This window comes from Cibotium barometz, chromosome 15, assembly GCF_041138505.1.
Source record: "Cibotium barometz isolate CiBa-2024 chromosome 15, ASM4113850v1, whole genome shotgun sequence".
Taxonomy (NCBI): Eukaryota; Viridiplantae; Streptophyta; class Polypodiopsida; order Cyatheales; family Cibotiaceae; genus Cibotium; species Cibotium barometz.
In genome coordinates this window covers 59,016,386-59,035,081 of record NC_141060.1, presented here as the reverse complement: position 1 = coordinate 59,035,081, position 18,696 = coordinate 59,016,386, and the positions used below count along the sequence as shown (strand labels likewise).

Here is an 18,696-nt window from a genome sequence, read left to right as displayed (position 1 = left end):
CTAATGGTGCAAACTCAATAGTCTTTTGTATTTGTAGTTGTTCATGAATTTATTGTTTTTTTTCAGTGTAGTCAAAAGGTAGTTGGATTTTCATGGTCTCTCTCAAACTCAATCTTTGCATATGCAAGGCTTTTTTTAATCATATTAATGTGAGGAACATCCCAATTTGAAAATTGCAAAGATATTGTTAATTATTTGATTAGAGAACTTGTTGATTGATTTTATCAAAACAAAATGTCCAATCAAGCAAGCTTGGTTCAAATTCCACTTTTATCTTCGTTTAAAGGCGTTCTATACTATAATTATGGGATGTGGTATCATTTTTGTTGCTTATTAAGAGAGAGTTTTCTTTTGGATTATAACGGGGAGAATATACATTTGATATTTTGATAGAGCTGGCCTAAAATAAATAATGGGGCAAAGGTTGGTGGCTTGTGTGCAATGTGTGCATTAGATCACCTGAGCTGACTGGGCCACATGCCATGAAAAGTTGGGCCAAAAGCACGCGCAGCTCCGACACTTGACAATACCATCTACTGAGCATGCCAATGACAAGCGAACTGCTTTGTCTTCCACCACACGCAGACACACCACAACTATGGATTGCTTCGTCAGCATAAATCATAAGCTTTTAAAGGCAACTAATTTACCTACAAGCGCATGATCTATCCTAGTAGTAGGAGCAAGTCTCTTGATCCTCCACAGCTTCATTTCTGTAGGCAATCTGCTCTCATAGTGCGGTATTCCGCTTCTCTAATCACGCTCTGATCAGGCTGAGCTAGGCTTAATCCACCCTTCTTATCATTATTATTTCTAAATCCGAGCTACTGCAACAGCTGCTGCAGGATTTGATTATCGCCTTTGCATGAGCCTGCTGGTTAATCATGTGTTGTTAATCTGCTCAATTTAATTATTCTGCAGCCCTAGCATCATCATGGGGAACTACCTCTCCTGCAAATCCAGCTGCAGCTGCAGCTGCGCTTCTCCAATAAGTTCTGTGAAAAAATGCGGCCCCGGCTCGACATCAGAGAGCGTGATGATCAAAGTGGTGCACTCTGTGGAAGGCCGGGTGTTGGAGTTGGTGGGCGGGGCGCCCATGAAGGTGGCCGAGCTGATGCTGGAGTTCCCCGGCCATTTCGTTGCCGAGTTTGAAAAGGCTGGCGCCCAATTAGCTGGATGCAAGCGTGCAGCTCCCTTGCTAGCAGACGATGAAACCAGGCCGGGGCACGTGTACATCCTCTTGCCCATGCACAGGTTGCACACACGTGTGGCTGCACAGGAGTTGGCTTCTTTGGCATATCTTCTCAACTCTACAGCAAGTCCTGCAGCTGCAAAGGCTACTAGATCTCAGAAGCATGGCCTCACAAGCTCAAAGGTCACACCTCTCAACACTAACTGTGTACAAGAGACTCTACCCCTAGCTAAGGATCACCCTTCTTTTTATGAGGGCAGCGCTTCTCAACACCTCAATTGCTCTCCTTTCCAAGGCGCCCTGCAGCTCCTGCAACAAGACGATGCTGCAGTAGCACTCTCCGGCCATCAGAAGCACATGATGCTCATAAGGTCCAAACCATGGATTCCCAAGCTGGAGACCATCAACGAGAGCTCACCTCTCACAGTCTAAGCCTTCATTCTATGAAGGAAAGATCTACTTTCTTGCATGTTCTACAAACAAGGTCTTCATCAAGTGTACAAATGCAGAGATCCTACCTACCTCTAGATCTATTACTAGATATTGTGGGGTTTTCTTCGCCATAGGGCATCGTAAGTCCGGCATGGGGTATTACAATGGAGCATTAGAAACCATAATGCTGCAATACTCTCTCTGCACAGGCCCTCCATGCCCAAGGAAAATCAGCCATCAGCTTGAAATGAAGAGGCAGATCGAGATACCTACAAATGAATAGGCTTCAACACACATATCAACAAATGGGCCACTCCTAAAACAAGGGAGGACAAAGTTGCTTCATTCAAATCATCTTGGTGTTTTTTCATCTTCTAAGATTGGCTGTCTAACGCCCCATCTTCTACAACATGGGTGGACAAATACCAACAATTTGTCCATTTAAATCCTGTCAACCCCTCACAAAAATCCTCTTCTACAAGTGGGTGCTTATTACAGAGAGCCATCTTCTACAACGTGGGTGGAAAAATACCAATAATTTGTCCATACAAATCCTCTCAACCCCTCACAAAAATCCTCTTCTACAAGGGGGTGCTTACTATAGAGCCTCCTACTCCAATGGGGTGTTTACATCTTCTACAAACATGGGGACCACTCTTAAGGTGCCACACAAATCTCATCAACAATTGGGTGAACTTACACATGTCATTCTACAACATGGGCGCTGGGCAATGTTCTTCATTCAAATCCCCCCTTTTCGGCTTGGGGTGCACTAGTGCCTTGTTTGTGCTCACTCATGAATATGCCATGAATTAGCGGTTTTTCTTGTCCCTCATGCAGAGAGACTTGTCTTTGTTGGTATGATAATTCACCTCATCCTACCCCTCCATCGCATGCAAAATCTACCTATGGCAAGGACTTGAACACAATGTTTCACATGCCCAAATCCAACCATTACTCTCTTACAAATTACAACTAGAGGAAATCCAAGCTAGTTCAAATCACAATCATGCTCACTTTTGTACCATAAGCAAGATAGAGAAGCCCAAGAAACTTCAAGTTAGAATCATACTTACTTGTATAAAAACATGCCCTTGTTTTTTAGGTAATCCACATTGCGAGGTGAGAACTACCTCCCTCCATGTTGTAATGTCAAAGGCAATGTCATGGGAAAAAAATGCTTTCTAAGGTTAAATGACACTCTCTCTCTAAGGCAATGTCATGGGGAAAAAATGCTTTCTAAGGTTAAAAAATGCTTTCTAAGGTTAAATGACTCTCTCTCTCTCTCTCTCTCTCTCTGGGGGGCCGGGGGTAGAATCCCAACAAACACCGCACATTGTTCACTTGATGTATGAGAGACATAGCAACAAGCTATGCTACTATTCACACACATTTTCCTCACTTATTTGAGGAAGAACACAACATTCACACCTTCCACTTGAAGAGGATGAAAAGCATTGCTTTGTCCACCTTTATTGCACAGATACTCTACCATATCAAGAGAGACTTTCTCCCTAAGTCTCCTTTGTACATACATGCTATACCCTTGTATGGGTCTCATAGGTTATTTTCAGCCTTAGCAATCTCAACATCAGATACTATATATATATATATATATATATATATATATATATATATATATCACGTGCATGCGTGCGCACGCTCGCGCATGCACACACACACACACACACACACACACACACACACACACACACACACACACACTCATCTCTATAATCTTGAAAGATAAGGCAACAAATACCTACATTTGAATTGAAGGAAACTAGATAAGGCAACAAGTACATTGATAAATATCCTTTTTCCACCACTACTACAAGATCTGACGGGTGAGTTTCGACGGTACTCACATCATTGAAATAAGTGTCAAAATCACTGTTGAAATTATCCTCTATATTTTAGTCATAAAAAACGTTGAAATACATGTCTAGTATAACATCGATATAGGCATTGAAAACAAATTTTTTGAGTTTTTTTGTTTGGTGAGATTTTTGAAAAAAGTTTAAGTGTTTTTAGTTCTCATAGACTTTATCAACCTAGTTTTTAGTTACTTTTCAAACAAATACAAAAATATGTAGCAATATTTATAAGAAATTGATATGACAATATTTGTCTACCAAAGCTTGCACTAATGATCCCAAATACAAGGATATATGTAGCAATATTAATACAACACCTTGAATTCTCTTTTCGTCCAGTTCCTATGTGCTATAAGTTGTGCCAGAGTTGCATTAACCCTTGGCTCCATCTCTTCACCTATCACTAGATTCCAAAGCCCTTTGCCTTTCAAGAAGTTTTTCATACGAGAATTCTAAATCTGCAAATAGTTCCTATCAAGTTTTCCACCAATAATTTTATTTGGACCATCACTCATCTTGTCCAAACACAATGCTTTAATAAGCACACTCAACCAATTAATGTCACCAAATGTAGTGTCAACACCACTTATACATTCATTTTTTAAATGAAAAATCATGTACATGTCCACATTGCACTCCCATATGCTCATTTATTTCATACATACATATATAGTTGCATTAGGCAGCATTAAGTAGAAGCCTAAAAATTGACTTGTTAAATTTCTGTAAGCTCCAAATCAATCTACTTTGCAATGATAAATTAGCTTCTCAAGAGTTTTTCAATACCATGTAGCAGTAGAAAATTCTTTTACCAAATGCATACATTCCAATTTGTCCATTGTAGGTTTCACAGGCTTCTTAGTGCCAGCTTTTTTTGATGAATCTGCTCGAGTAGAGATCAAGGTACCAACACACACATTGATGTAACAACAACAAGGAAGGAGAGAAAAATATAACTACAACTATAATACTCCTTGCATTATAAGACTAGTACTTTGATTCTCCACCCAACCATATCCCAAATGGTTATATAGGCCTAAGTGGTGCATGACCTTCCAACTTCAGCACCTTGACCTTTCATTAGATAAACATTGCCCTTTCATTAACAAATGCCTCTTCAGCTATCCCTAGAAGGGGGCTCCCTCTTCTGTGTCCCTTGGGCTTCCATTATACACCATTTACTTTACATTTTACTTTAATTTTAATGCCTATTAACCATTGCTTAGGTATTTCCTATTTGAAATCTCATGAACCTTATTTATATGAAAGCCTTTTACATATAAATAATCTTTCCTAGTCTCACCTTTTAGTGTTTCCAATTAGTCTCATAACATTTCTTTCCCCTTAAAACAAAACTTTCCATCCTTGAGAGAACAAACTCAAGAAACCTTTTCTTCAGTGTAGCCACTCTTTCCCAAGTTGATCCTTCTTCTAGTCTATCTTTTCACTTTACTAAACATTCTTTAAACACAAAATGTCTAGTTTTCTTTTCTTGATATTCAAGAATCTTTTTAGGCTCATGTGGAAGAATAGGTGGTTCTATAAAATCCACTATTGCTTCTTTTTCAATGACGTTGTCATTGTTTCCCATCCTACATTTATAACATGAAAGACAGGATGTACCCTCTCGAACCTTAAGGTAAAGCTACCTTGTAAGCTACGCTTTCAATTTTTTTAAGTATTGCATAAGGACCACAATACCTTGAGGTCAACTTTGGAACTTTTCCACTTTTTAAAGTTTCTAACTTTTCAGAAACTTTTACATAAACTAAATCACCTTCCTCAAAATTAAGTGGTCTTCTTTTACCTTTCTCATAGCTAATAGAAGGATCCTGTGCTCTCTTAACATTGCTTTTTGCAATGTTTAACATGTCTTTCATGTCTTTGAAAAAGTATTTTACATTATTTTTGTAACCCAACTGCTATGGGTCCTCTAGGTTGAAATTCATACATTAGCATGAATGGACTAAAATCGGTAGAGCAGAATGTTTAGCACTATTATAAGAAAATTCTAATAATGGAAGATACTCATCCCAATTGTTTTGCTTATGATTAACATATTCTCGAAGCATATCTTCTAGGACTTGGTTAACTCTTGTGTCTATCCATATCGCTTTGTGGATGTTTAGATGTACTCTTACTAAGTTTGGTGTCTAATTTTTAGAACACTTCTTTCCAAAAATGGCTTGTAAACTTTGTATTACTATATCTGTTGGCAATCCATATAATATGTATAGATGATGGATAAAAATTCTAGCCAATTCTGGTGTTTTTACTTCTTTTTTAGTTGGTGTAAATTGTACCAACTTGGTTGACCTATCCCCACTACTACCCACATTGAATCATGCCCTCTACTTGTTCAGGGTAGTCCCACTATGAAATCCATAGAAATACTTTCCCACTTACCCTCAGGTATTTGTACTAGTTGTAATATTCCACCTACTTTTAGACACTCACTTTATTGACTTGGCACTTAGGGCATTTTATAATATAGTTTTGGACGTCCTTCTTTAAACCTGCCCAATAAAACTGTATTCTAACAAGTGCATAAGTCTTAGAAATTCTCGGGTGCCCCGCACTTGGATTGTCATGACATTCTAGTAAAATATTCCCACGAATATTTTCTTCCTTAGTTACACAAATGCGACCTTTATATAACAAGTACCCATTATCGATGTCATTCTAGTAAAATATTCTCACGAGTATTTTCTTCCTTAGTTACACAAACGGCGACCTTTATATAACAAGTACCCATTATTGATGGAAAATTTTTTCCAACGATCTTTTTCACTTATTGACCCTTCTTTAAGTGATTCCTTTGAACCACTATCTTTTTTAAGTGACACCCTAAAATCACTAGCAGGTGCATTTTCTTTACTCTCTATTTGAGAGTTATCTTTTTTAAGTGAGCCAGCAACTCACTTTCTAGTTGATTAAAACTCAAATCATTTATCATGGGTGCTCTACTTAGAGCATCTGCACACGACATTAAATTAATTGGCACCATACAAATAATGATGTCACTTTTTAAGAGCATGCACAATTGCAAATAGTTCTTTTTCATAAGTCGAATAGTTACTTTGAGCTTTGTCCAATTTTTTTCCTTTCAAATACAACTGGCTTTCCCTTTTGCAATAATACTGCTCCTACAACAAAATTACTAGCATCTATTTTCAATATAAATGGTTTATTTAGATCCAATATTTGCAAAGCAAGAGAGCAGTAGCTATTGCTACTTTCAATTTTTCAAAACTAGTTTGTTGATCATGAGTCTAACTAAATTGTTTTCCTTTTCCTTTAAGATGGTTCATCATTGGAAAAACTATCTTAGCATAATTCCTTTATAAAATTTCCATGGAACCTTGCAAGTCCTAAAAAGGTTTGTAACTCATCTATATTAGATGGGGCCTTACATCTCAATATATCTTCAACTTTATTAGGATCCACATGGAATCTTTTGATGTAACCACTCATGCCAACTTTGCATGGGTGCCATGTCATCATTAGAAGAAGAAGGCATCAAAACAGTCTTATGCATATGCTTATGCATAATATTATGCATAATGCTTAAGAATATGTGATAATGCATTAAGCATATGCATTAATGCTTAATAGCTTATTCATAATGAGTGCATAATGCTTATTGCATTATGCATTATGCATAATTTATTAAGTTTATGCAATGGTTTGAGCTATGTATGCATATGTTTATGTGTAGAGCAAACACATGCTCTATGTAAGCTATATATGCATATGTGAGATATGTAATGGTTTTATGCATAAAGCTTCTGCAATGTATGTATACGTTTATGCGTTCTAGAGCATCTATGTAAGCTATGTATGCTCTATGTGAGTTATGTAATGCTTTTATTATGCATAGAGCATGCATAGAGTATACACGTACACTCTATGTAAACTATGTATGCATATGTGAGATATGTATGCTCTATGTGAGCTATGCATGCTCTATGTGAGCTATGTAATGTTTTTATGCATAAAGCTTTTTATATGTAATGTATTCTCTATGTGAGCTATGTTTTACTCTTTTATGTGGGTGTAAGCATATCAACACGCACTAAAAATGTGGTCCAAGACATTACTATAGCCAACAATGCTTGTTAGATGTATTTTAAAACGTCCCACATTATCCTTTTTGAAATTCAAATGTATTTGCAAATGTCATTCTCTCCCTTTCCAAAGCTTAAAAATAGTGTCTTTAAAATATTGGCATTGAGTTATGCCATGACGTGGACACATACCTTAGATCCATCCCTCTCCCTCTCCTGCCCCCTCTCCCCCTCTCCCTCTCTTCCCCCCACCTCAAACACACATGTCTCTATGACTCCCTCTCAACCCTCCCCCTCCAGCCCAGCCCACCCTGCCCCTTGTCTCACGCTCTCTCTCTCTCTCAGCATCTTGACAGTCTCTGAGACTCCCTTTCTCCCTTCCTCATTCTCTCCCTATTCTCTTCCTCATTCTCTCCCTTCCTCCCTTCCTCATTCTCTTCCTCATTCTCTCCCTATTCTTCCCCTCTCTCCCTCTCCACAGAGATATGGAAGACCGTGAATTGGCATCCAATCAGGCAAGTGCCATTGCAACATAGAGAATGTTGAGACATCGAGATCCACTAGTGCTATAAACGGACATTGATGACTCACCTGGGTGATAGCTTTTGCATTTATGTCACTGCTAGCATGGTTGATTGTATTATGGTTGATATGCCACCAGGTGGATGACAGGCTGTGTGTTTGGAGTACTAGAGTTATGGCATAGTTAAAGTACTAGCTTATATAGTCGGCGGGTTCACACTATAGACCGTCTACTTTGTATGTTGTTGTAGGAGAGTACTTTCCCTTTATGTATGTACTCTTATCTTTTAGTTATATGGTCGTAGAGAAGAGAAGAAGATAGAAGAAAATTCAACCATCCATGTCTCTCTTGTGTCTTGCACTTTCTCTTGTGTGTGTGTGTGTGTGTGTTTGCTTGCAAGGAACTCAAGCTCTCTCTCGCCCCCATATTCTCTTTATGGTATCAGAGTTCCGGTTCATGTGAGAGCTAAGGAGGCAAGCAAGAGGCAAGAACAAGCAAGCAAGGAAGTGGTACACGCGTAAGAGTATCATCATCTTTTTCCCTTCTTGGTTTAGGTTCAACACTCCTTTTGGTAGCTCTAGGAGCTACACATCTCCAATTGAGGAGCTGTCTTCATAGGCTTAGAGGTGCCTGTGTGGTACATAGTGCTTTGAACTAAAGTTTTACAACCATAATCATGTTTCGGTTGTTTTTCATTCTCTGTTCTGTCACTGCCTGCTGCAAAGTATTTTTGACAGTTTTGAGAAGTTCTGGTTAAGAACTATCTCTGGTTGAAATCTGGTTACTGCAGTGCAGTAGTGCATTTTGGGAGTGCAGACAATGTTTACACATGTATTGTTGACATTGGGTGTATGTACATGTCCTTTGGTCAGATTTGGTGACCTACAGGTTGTCTTGAAGTACCGGAGTAGTCACAAAAGATACTTCTGTGTTATAGGCTGCATACAAAAATTGTATGTTGCAGATTTTTGATTATTGTAGGATAACATGTTTCACGGAATTAATTAGTCTGTTAGTGAGAAACTGGACAAGAAAAACTTCCATGCCTTTTTCTTAATCCTTTACTTCATTGATGATCAGAATTTCTCCCAAAGTTGCTAACTTTTAGGCGAATTTTGGTAGTTTTATAGTCTTGTAATAAAATGCTTGCTCGGTTGTCCGTTTTTGAAAGTTTTTATATAGGTACAAAGCTCTCTTCAAGCTCTACATACTTATGTAATCATCTTTTGTATAATCTATATGGATTTAAAACTGCAATTCTCTGTGTATCTCTGTTTTTATAGACTTTTGGCCGTTATGCCTTCTTAATAATGATTAATTCCTCTTAATCTCTTATCAAAAAGCAAATCCCATGTATCTTATCCTCTTGTAAGTGATTGCTATATTCTTTTACTTTAAGATGTTCCGTACAAATCGCCCAATTCAAACGGATGAACCTTACCAACATTCCCCATATGTTTCCGTTCACATAATCCTGAGTCGGAAGATTTTCTTCCAACAAAGGATTGCCCTCTTGTTTGGAGCTGCAAGACTGGCAGAGATTCTTGCTTCTCCTGAGCCTTTCATCTTTCCTTCCATGAATTATGATCTCACCTTTGATGTGTTTATCTTCATCTTAACCTAGGGAGAGAAAGGGAGGTGAGGAGGCTGTGAGGTTTCATACAAGTGTGTTTTGATTCTAAGAAGTGACCGAAGTGACCGAAGTCAAAACCCCAACTTTGTGTCACATCTTTTGGTGGAGACGGCGGGCAGGTTTTACTTAGAATTATTCTATTTTAACCTCAAGGTCCCGTATGATTAAAGAAAAGTTATTTTGAAATAAGTAAATTTTCCTTGTTGCTACTCATATTTTGGTGCAAGATGTTTAACATTCCGGTGTTCCAAGGATCCGAAAGAGAAGAGTCGGGGAGTTATCTTCGAGAGTTTAACCAAGCATGCCGTTTGTTGATGGGTTCGTCTATGAAGGAGAGGGCAGAAATACTTCCACATTTCTTAGAGGGTGTGGCCTTAACTTGGCATGAGGCTTTGCCGCCAGAGGAGTCCAAGAATGATTGGGAAAGGTTGACCAAAGCAATGAAGGAGAGATTTGGGACAGTGGAGTCACCAAATGCTTTACTATTGAAATTGGATCAGGTTTTCCAAAAGGAAGGAGAGTCAGTTTTTACCTTTTCAGTGAGGTATGAAGCCTTGTTCATCATCAAATATCAACAAGCTACTTTACATGTTGTTGCTTCTACTTTTTCACCTTCTATGGGAGATTCAAAGAGTTCTTTAGCAATAGAGCACTTTAAGATGAGCAAGTTATCATGGCTTTGGATCCCCACTTGCATGGAAAAGTTCTTAGCAAAGATCCCACTAATTTTAAAGAGGCTCTTCGTATTGCTTTGAAGAAGGAGACCACTCTTCATATTGAGTCCACATTCCAATCTTCTCTGAGTGTGCCGACCCCACCACGAGTAGATATAGCCTCAACATCTCAGGTACAAGCTCTATCCTTGGATCATAACATTGCACAACTTATGGCAAAATTTACTAATTTGAAGTTACACTTAGTCAAACGCAAGGCCACCTAGGGTTCCACGAGTTGAGGATAAACCTAGGGATAGAAGTAGTGTCACATGCTATGTATGTCAAGAGAAGGGGCACTATCGCACTAAGTGTCCAAAATTGAGGAAAAGAGAGGATAAAAGTTTAGCACTTTTAGAGGAAACATGATCAGAAGAAGAAGAGGAAACATTGATGCCATTAATGGCAAAAAAGGGATCGTAAAACTAGGAGCCAGGAAAAAGAAGATCAAGAAGATAAATCTGAAGAAGAGGAGAAAAATAAGAAGAAGAAGAAGTCATCTAGGAGAAAAATTGGACAATCTGACTTTTCTCTTGGACAAGGATCTCTTAGTTATGACCTCTTAATAGATCTTAGGGAGAAAATGGCACAAATCATATTTGGGCAGCTTTTGGCACTCTCTCCAAAGCTCAGAAAGGAATGGGCAATGTGGGGATAGTTTTATTTGATCCAGAAGGAAAAGAGGTATGGGCCAAGGGTAGGGAATTTCCAAAGGCTATATCAAATAATGTGACTGAGTACAATGCATTAATTTGGGGATTAGAAGATTGCATAAAAGATGGAATTAAAGAGGTAGAGGTTAAAGGGATTCGCAATTGGTCATCCGACAAATGAAAGGAGAATATAAGGCAAGGAGTCCTAATCTCTAAGAATTATATAAAAGGACAATGGAGTTAAAAGAAGCTTTTGAGTTTTGTAAATTTGTGCATGCTAGCAGGAAGGATAATCAAAAGGCTGATGAATTGGCTACTAAAAGTTTAGCTTCTTTCAAAGTAGCTATTCTTGCATTAATGGATACAGGTTGGGGTGGCCTGAGCTCCAAGATGTTCAACACTATTTAGATACAAGTTACTTCCCTCCTAGATTGAATCATCAACAGAAGCAAAGGCTTATAAGGAAAGCTCATCCTTACACAATTCTAGGGGATGTTCTTTACAAGCAAGGTAAGGATAAGATTCTTAGGAGGGTAGCGAGCCTGGAAGAATCTAAAAGGATTATGGAATTATGTCATGAATGTTCAGGTCACTTTGCCTCAGCCAGCACAACTCGGAGGATCGTTAACACAGGTTATTATTGGCCTTGACTCAGCAAAGATGTCTATGAGTGGTGCAGAAGCTGTGAAGTATGCCAGGCATATGGGCATAAGCAATTGGTTCTTGGACCCTTAAACCCTATCCCAGCATATGGTCCATTTGAAAGGTGGGGATGAGAGTTTGTGGGCCCACTTCCTCGATCCTCACATGGGAAGTATTACATATTGGTGGCCACCAGATTATGCAACAAGGTGGGAAGAAGCAAAGGCCATGGTCAATAATAAAGCAGTGGTGGCTGTGGCATCCTTTCTTAGGGAATACATATGTGCCCGATTTGGGTGTCCATTAGAAATCCTTACGGATGGGGGGAGGTCTTTTAGGAATGACTTGATTGAAGCTTTGGTGTAGAAAGTAAAAATAAAGCATGCTATGTCAACTCCCTATTATCCCCAATGTAATGGTTTAGTAGAAAAAACTAATGGATTGCTTTGTGGATCTTTGTCTAAGCTAGTATGAAGAGAAAGTGGGATGTGCATTTGCCAGAGGTCCTATGGGTCTATAGGACAACTCACAAACTCTCTCTTGGTTTCACACCTTTTCAGTAAGTTTATGGAATGGAGGCTATTTTGCCAATAGAATTGGAAATCACAAGCCTTCGCACATCTTTTGCACGCTTGAATAATGAAGAAGAAACACATGCCCAACGCTTAGTACAACTGGAGACCTTGGATGAGAGGCGACTTCAGGCACTTTGAAATTTGGAGGCTGCACAACAACGGTGCAAGGCAAGGCATGACACTCTCACGAAGAAGAAGAAGAAGCCAGAACTCAAGCAAGGAAGCTTAGTCCATGAGGTATGATGGCCATGTGGAGAAACGGCTAGATAAGAAGCTTCTTCGACGCTGGGAAGGCCCCTTCAGGATAAAGCAAAAGTTCAAAAATAACACCTATCTTCTAGAGGATGCAAGTGGCCCAGGAGGTTCCCGGATGTGCCAATGAGTACCGGCTAAAGATATTTTACCCTCGAGTACCATGGCCAGCAGACCCCCAAGACAAGCATGGAGGATCTGCTGGGGGGGAAAGATGTGACATGAAAAATTGATATCACACACTTTCAAAGTCAAAAAGACTTCAATTTAATAATCAATAGAAGACTTAACCTAAGAGGACAATTGATGGTGACATCTACCCTTATGTCACTGAAGGGTTGAAGATTTTTATGTTGTAATTTGTAACAATGGAAGAGAGGGTGATTCTCCACCTATAAAAGGAACCCTCCTCTCCCTTTCAAATAAAGGAATGAAGCCTCCTCAATTGAGCATTTTGTGTCATTGCCATTCTCTTATCTTCGAACCCTTATTCAAACACTCTCTTTACATGTGAATGTCTCATTTAGCATTAGCTCCTCATGCTTAACCCAATTTTGGACCTCTTTGATGATTCATGATAAGTGGGATAAGGAGTTATTATCTTGGTGGCCTTGTGACTTCTCAAGGTAGCCCTTGCCTTATTGCTTCCCTCCTTTGGAGGTACCAATGGTTTTAGCGGTAATGAGCATGTGGAAAGACTTTGGGGACCATAGGTAAATCTTTACGATTGTCCGTTGAGCAATGTTAACCCTTACCCTCTAGCTTGAATCATGAAGGAGATGAAAGGCAAGAGGCTATGTGAAAATTGAGGTTTCATGCAAAGAGAGGGAAGTGCAGTTTTGTGGTCTAATGCCTAAATTTCAATTGGTAATTACTCATCACTCGGGTATTGGTTTCTAAAATTGATCATATGGCTAGGAATCCCTTTATATGCTCTTTCCACTCATGTAACTAATTTCTTAATCCTTTACTTCATTGATGATCAGAATTTCTCCCAAAGTTGCTAACTTTTAGTAGGCGAATTTTGGCAGTTTTATAGTCTTGTAGTAAAATGCTCATAACTTTTCGCTTGGTTGTCCATTTTTGAAAGTTTTTATATAGACGTGAAGCTTTCTTCAAGCTCTATGTACCTATGTAATCATCTTTTGTATAGTCTATATGGATTTAAAACTGCAGTTCTCTATGTATCTCTGTTTTTATAGACTTTTGGCCATTATTTCTTCTTATTAATGATTAATTCCTCTTATCAAAAAACAAATCCCATGTATCTTATCCTCTTGTAAGTGATTGTTATATTCTTTTACTTTAAGATATTCCGTCCAAATTGTCCAATTCGAATGGATGAACCTTACCAACATTCCCTGTATGTTTCCGTTCACATAATCCTGAGTCAGAAGATTTTCTTCCAACAAAGGATTACCCTCTTGTTTGGAGCTACAAGACTGGCAGAGATTCTTGCTTCTCCTGAGCCTTTCATCTTTCTTTCCATGAATTATAATCTCACCGTTGATGTGTTTATCTTCATCTTAACCTAGGGAGAGAAAGGGAGATGAGGAGGCTGTGAGGTTTCATACAAGTGTGTTTTGATTCTAAGAAGTGAACGAAGTCAAAACCCCAAGTTTGTGTCACAGTATGCTAACAATATTTTAACTTCATTTTAGTAGTATATTAACAATATGCTGGCTCGCAATATGCTACTGAGAGTAGTATGTTAATAGTATGCTAGTTAGCCGTATATGTTAACAATATGCTACTATGTTAGCAGTATGTTAATAGTATGCTGACTTCATTTTAGCAATATGTTAACAGAATTTTAGTTTCATTATAGTAGTACGCTAGTTAGCAGTATCTAAATAGTATGCTAGTTAGCAATATGCTAGCTAGCAGTATGTTAATAATATGCTAGTGAGTAGTATGTTAACAATATGCTAGTTAGCAGTATGCTAACTTCATTTTAGAAATATGTTAACAGAATGTTAGTTTCATATTTAATTCATTCCTTGGAATGAGGTCTAGTGCAGAGTCAGTCCACATCAAAATCTCCTTTTCTTTTTCATTTGTTTCTAGTTAGTAGTGTTTGACAGTTAAAGACTTGTAACAAAAAACTACTTTTAACCACCATGACCAAAAGTTAGCCCAATTCAAATAAGGTTTCGAATTACAAGAAGTTTTCCATTACAAAAAAGCTGTTGATTATTTATAGGGGTCCTACATTGGTGGCCTGGATTCCATCATAGGATGCTGATACTTGACAAAAGATTTTCTTTCCTCTTTGTTTCTCTGATCACACTCTCTCTCTTGTAACTCCGCTTATTACATTTGCCTATGCTGGGCCTCCCAATCTATTCTTTCCCTTTCCGCCCTTTCCGCTTTTGCATCGAATTTCATTTGCCGTTGATGGGTTAGCTTCTCTCCACTCTGGTTTGGCTTGAAATTTCCTTTCATTCTCTTGTCAAACAAAATGAACAAGCATTGCATTTGACATTTGATCTTCTCCTAGTTAGAATGGTTTTGCACAAGTGTACTCCTGATGATTTGTGTCTTGCAGCCCCACCACAAACATAGCCATGGCAATAGTGTTTCTTCCAAGAAATGCTTTGCTGTGTAATTTGGTGCTCCAACTTTGGAGTAATCAACCAAGTACCTTCTAGGTTTTGAAACACCTTGTATCTATTGTCCTCGGGGGGTGCACTACAAAGAAATTGTATGTATCATGTGCGTTCAAGGGGTATTTAAAAAACCCCTTTACCTGTGATTTTTTCATGAATAAAATGCTCGGGGGTCACACTACTAAGAAACCGTATGTATCACGTGTGTTCACAAGGGGTATTTGAAAAATCCCTTACCTATAAAATTTCCATGAATAAAATGACCCGTTTTTCTTTATGGACTTATGGGTTTTTTTTTTAAAATTGATTAAAAAAACCCCTTCTATAAATGTATTTCCATAAATTTACCCTAAAATTTTGAATTAAAAAACCCCTTCATTTTAACTCGTGACCTCTTTTTTTATATGGACTTATGAGTTTTAAAAAAAATTTGATTAAAAAACCCCTTTTGTATATGTATTTCTATAAATTTAACTTAAAATTTTTAATTAAAAAACCCCTTCATTTGAACTCACATGGTATACTTACATATTTTTAGGTGAACCTCCTGAGATACTGTCATCCACTATTAGAATAATTCCATGCCCAAATCTCGGGTTTAGACACCAAAATCTTGTCAGCCCTTTCAAGAACACAGGTTTACTCTAAACCTACCAATTAGTGTGTTCACAAGACTCCTATGATAAACATCTGCTAATCAAGATTTCTATGCTCCAAACACTGTTTCGAGTATGTCATGTTGAGAGTTAGCGATTGCAGTTGTGCAATGCTACATTGTTATGGGTGATGGGTGAGTTGTGGAACACCTCAACTAAGAGGGGGTGTTGAGAGATATAATCGCGGTGTTGTGTGTATGTGGGAAAGCACCCTAGAGGTGCAAGATATTGTGGTAAGATAAGAATGCCACATGTGATATTGTATGGTGTGTGAGTGTTGACCAAAAGAGTGGAAACGGAGTTGCCACATGGATGATGATGTGTAAAGTGGGATTAGGCTAGAAGGCCTATATCATTGTATGGTTCATTTGTAATATGCAATAGAGCTTGTGTCTTGAGTGTGAAATCTCTCTCTCTCTACTCATGATCAATCCCATTTTAGGATTGTTAACATCTCATTGACCTTGGTAAATCTGCTTGTGCTCCATATGTACACATGAAAAAATCTGATGTACTAATCTAAAAATCAGTGAGCATCATTTCTGCAAAACACTTAATGCCCGCCATTACTATAGGGTGCTTTACCAAGTTCTCATTATATGGAGGCAGTCATTTACCAAATTGGCTCTCTCTCTCTCTCTCTCTCTATATATATATATATATATACATACATACATACATACATACATATATATATACATACATACATATGGATTCTGTGCAGATCATGGCATCAAAAGGGAGTTACTGGCCAATACTGGATCGCCTTCGGAGAATGGAGTTGTTGAACACAAGAACAGGACTGTGGTGGAGATGGCAAGGACCATGTTGGAGCATTGTGATCTTCCTCGTCCACTTTGGGGTGAGGCTGTGGCAACGGCTGTCCATACCATTAACTGATCTCTGACGACTTCAGTACCCCACATGACTCCATTTGAGGCATAATTTGGCAGGAAACCTGATGTCTTGCACTTCCGTGTCTTTGGGAGTGACGCATATGTACATATTCCGAAGAAGCAGAGGGGGAAGCTTGACTCCAAGTCCCGCAGGCTGGTATTTGTGGGGTATAACTCTCTTTCCAAGGGACCAGGAGCTCATTAAGGTCAACTTAAAGCCCATATTTCATCTTCTAAGCACTTTGGCACCCATACTGGGTCAGACAGAAGGTGCCCAACCAAGGATGATTACCTTCCCAGAGGGGTGCATGTATTGCAAATAAGTGTCAATTCTGTGTAGACGCACAATCAAATAGTCAAGCCGCCTTTTGATTTCATGTCATTCTCTTTGAATTTGCATAGCCTTCCAGATTCACCATTTATGGCGTCTAATCATCTGGTTTACATAAGGTAAGTCTAGCAGTTGTTTTGCAAATTATTTGATCCTGTACAAAAAAAGTGATTGTTTTAACAAATCAAGAAGTATAAAAGCAAAAAACAAGAGCATTTGAATGCTATGATAAACATGCTCTAATTGATAAGACTAATAGAAAGGCTAGACAACGGGCGATTAAAATATTTTCCATTATGTACATGACATCACTATACAGTACAAGGCACATTCAACCAAAAAGGCCACAAGAGACATGTTCAACAAATCAGGGCACAATAGAAAGGTGCACCAAAACAAGGCATAATAAGAGACATGTGCTAGGAGATAATGTTCAACAAAAGAGGGCACAACAAGTTACTGCTAAATCAGGGTTCAACATAACTTTTTGCATGCACGAGAGAGAGTGACTTTTTGTGCACCTACTTGGCCTTGCTTAGTAGTGCCCTTTGGAACCTCTGTATCTTCTTCAACGAGATTTCTTGAAAGCTTCAGAAACAGAAGGTCCAGCTTCACATGCTTTCCTCTTCAATATGATCCTTTTCACAAGCCTTGCCAGAGGGCTATCTATCAGCGACATTCTTAGTTTGAAGTTCACCCCAACTCCCATAGCGAGGAGTCCCTTCACTCCCTTCACACCCATTTCTTTAACCAAAACTAGGGTGTTGAGGTTAGAAACATCAATTTTATCTTTAAATTCATCCCCTCCCATCCTCATTGTTTTTTCTTTAGCATCTAGAGACTTAACAAGCCCAAGTTGACCTTGTTTAGTTGCATCAGAGGTATCCTTGCAGTGATGTACCAGGACAAAGTTAGCACCTCTCGCTTTTCGGTATCATCGTCTCCACCTCCTACTTTAGCATCATAAGCTCCAAGAACATCCCCCTCTTCAACATCTCCCTCTGATTTCTCTCTCTCCACCACACCCTCTGTATCCTTTTCCTCCCCATCTTGTCCTTCATTGTTGGGAATTTTTCCTTTTGCACTCCCTTCCTTGCCATGATTCTTAGCTTGCAAAGGAGTCTGTAGCATTTCTATGTTTTGACATAGTGATCCATGGAGATATAGCCTCGAGCACTTGTAAACATAAAATTTGTTAACAAGATGCTAGTTAGTATACTACAGTAATAATTAACAACGTTAGCATAGATGAGTAGTAGTAAGCATTGTTAGCATACTAGAGTATTATGTAATTAGTTAACATTACAGAGTGCTAGTGAGCATACTACAATAACAATTAGCAAAGTTAGCATACAAGATTAATAGTTAGCATACTAGAGTATTATGTAACATTAGTTAGCATAACAGAGTGCTAGAGCTAGCAAATTATAAGAATAATCAAAGAAGTTAGCATACAAGAGTAGTAGTTTAGCATTGTTGACATACTAGAGTGTTATTTAACACATGCATGCTACCACAATGCTAATTAGCATATTAGATGTATACGATAGCATTTAAAAAAGATACAACAATGCTTGTCAACACATTGCATAATGGGGTGCTAGTTAGCATACTCAATAGGTGGTTAGCATAGTCTAATGCTAGT

At 38.5% G+C, this 18,696-nt stretch overlaps 1 protein-coding gene across 1 annotated transcript; it reads left to right on the top strand.

Moving 5' to 3' along the window:
• Positions 1-652: 652 nt before the first annotated feature.
• Positions 653-2,819, top strand: LOC147631488 (uncharacterized). The gene has a single exon (XM_086809877.1). It carries the CDS (start codon positions 935-937, stop codon positions 1,622-1,624), a length of 690 nt encoding a protein of 229 aa, XP_086666003.1. The 5' UTR covers positions 653-934; the 3' UTR covers positions 1,625-2,819.
• Positions 2,820-18,696: the final 15,877 nt, after the last annotated feature.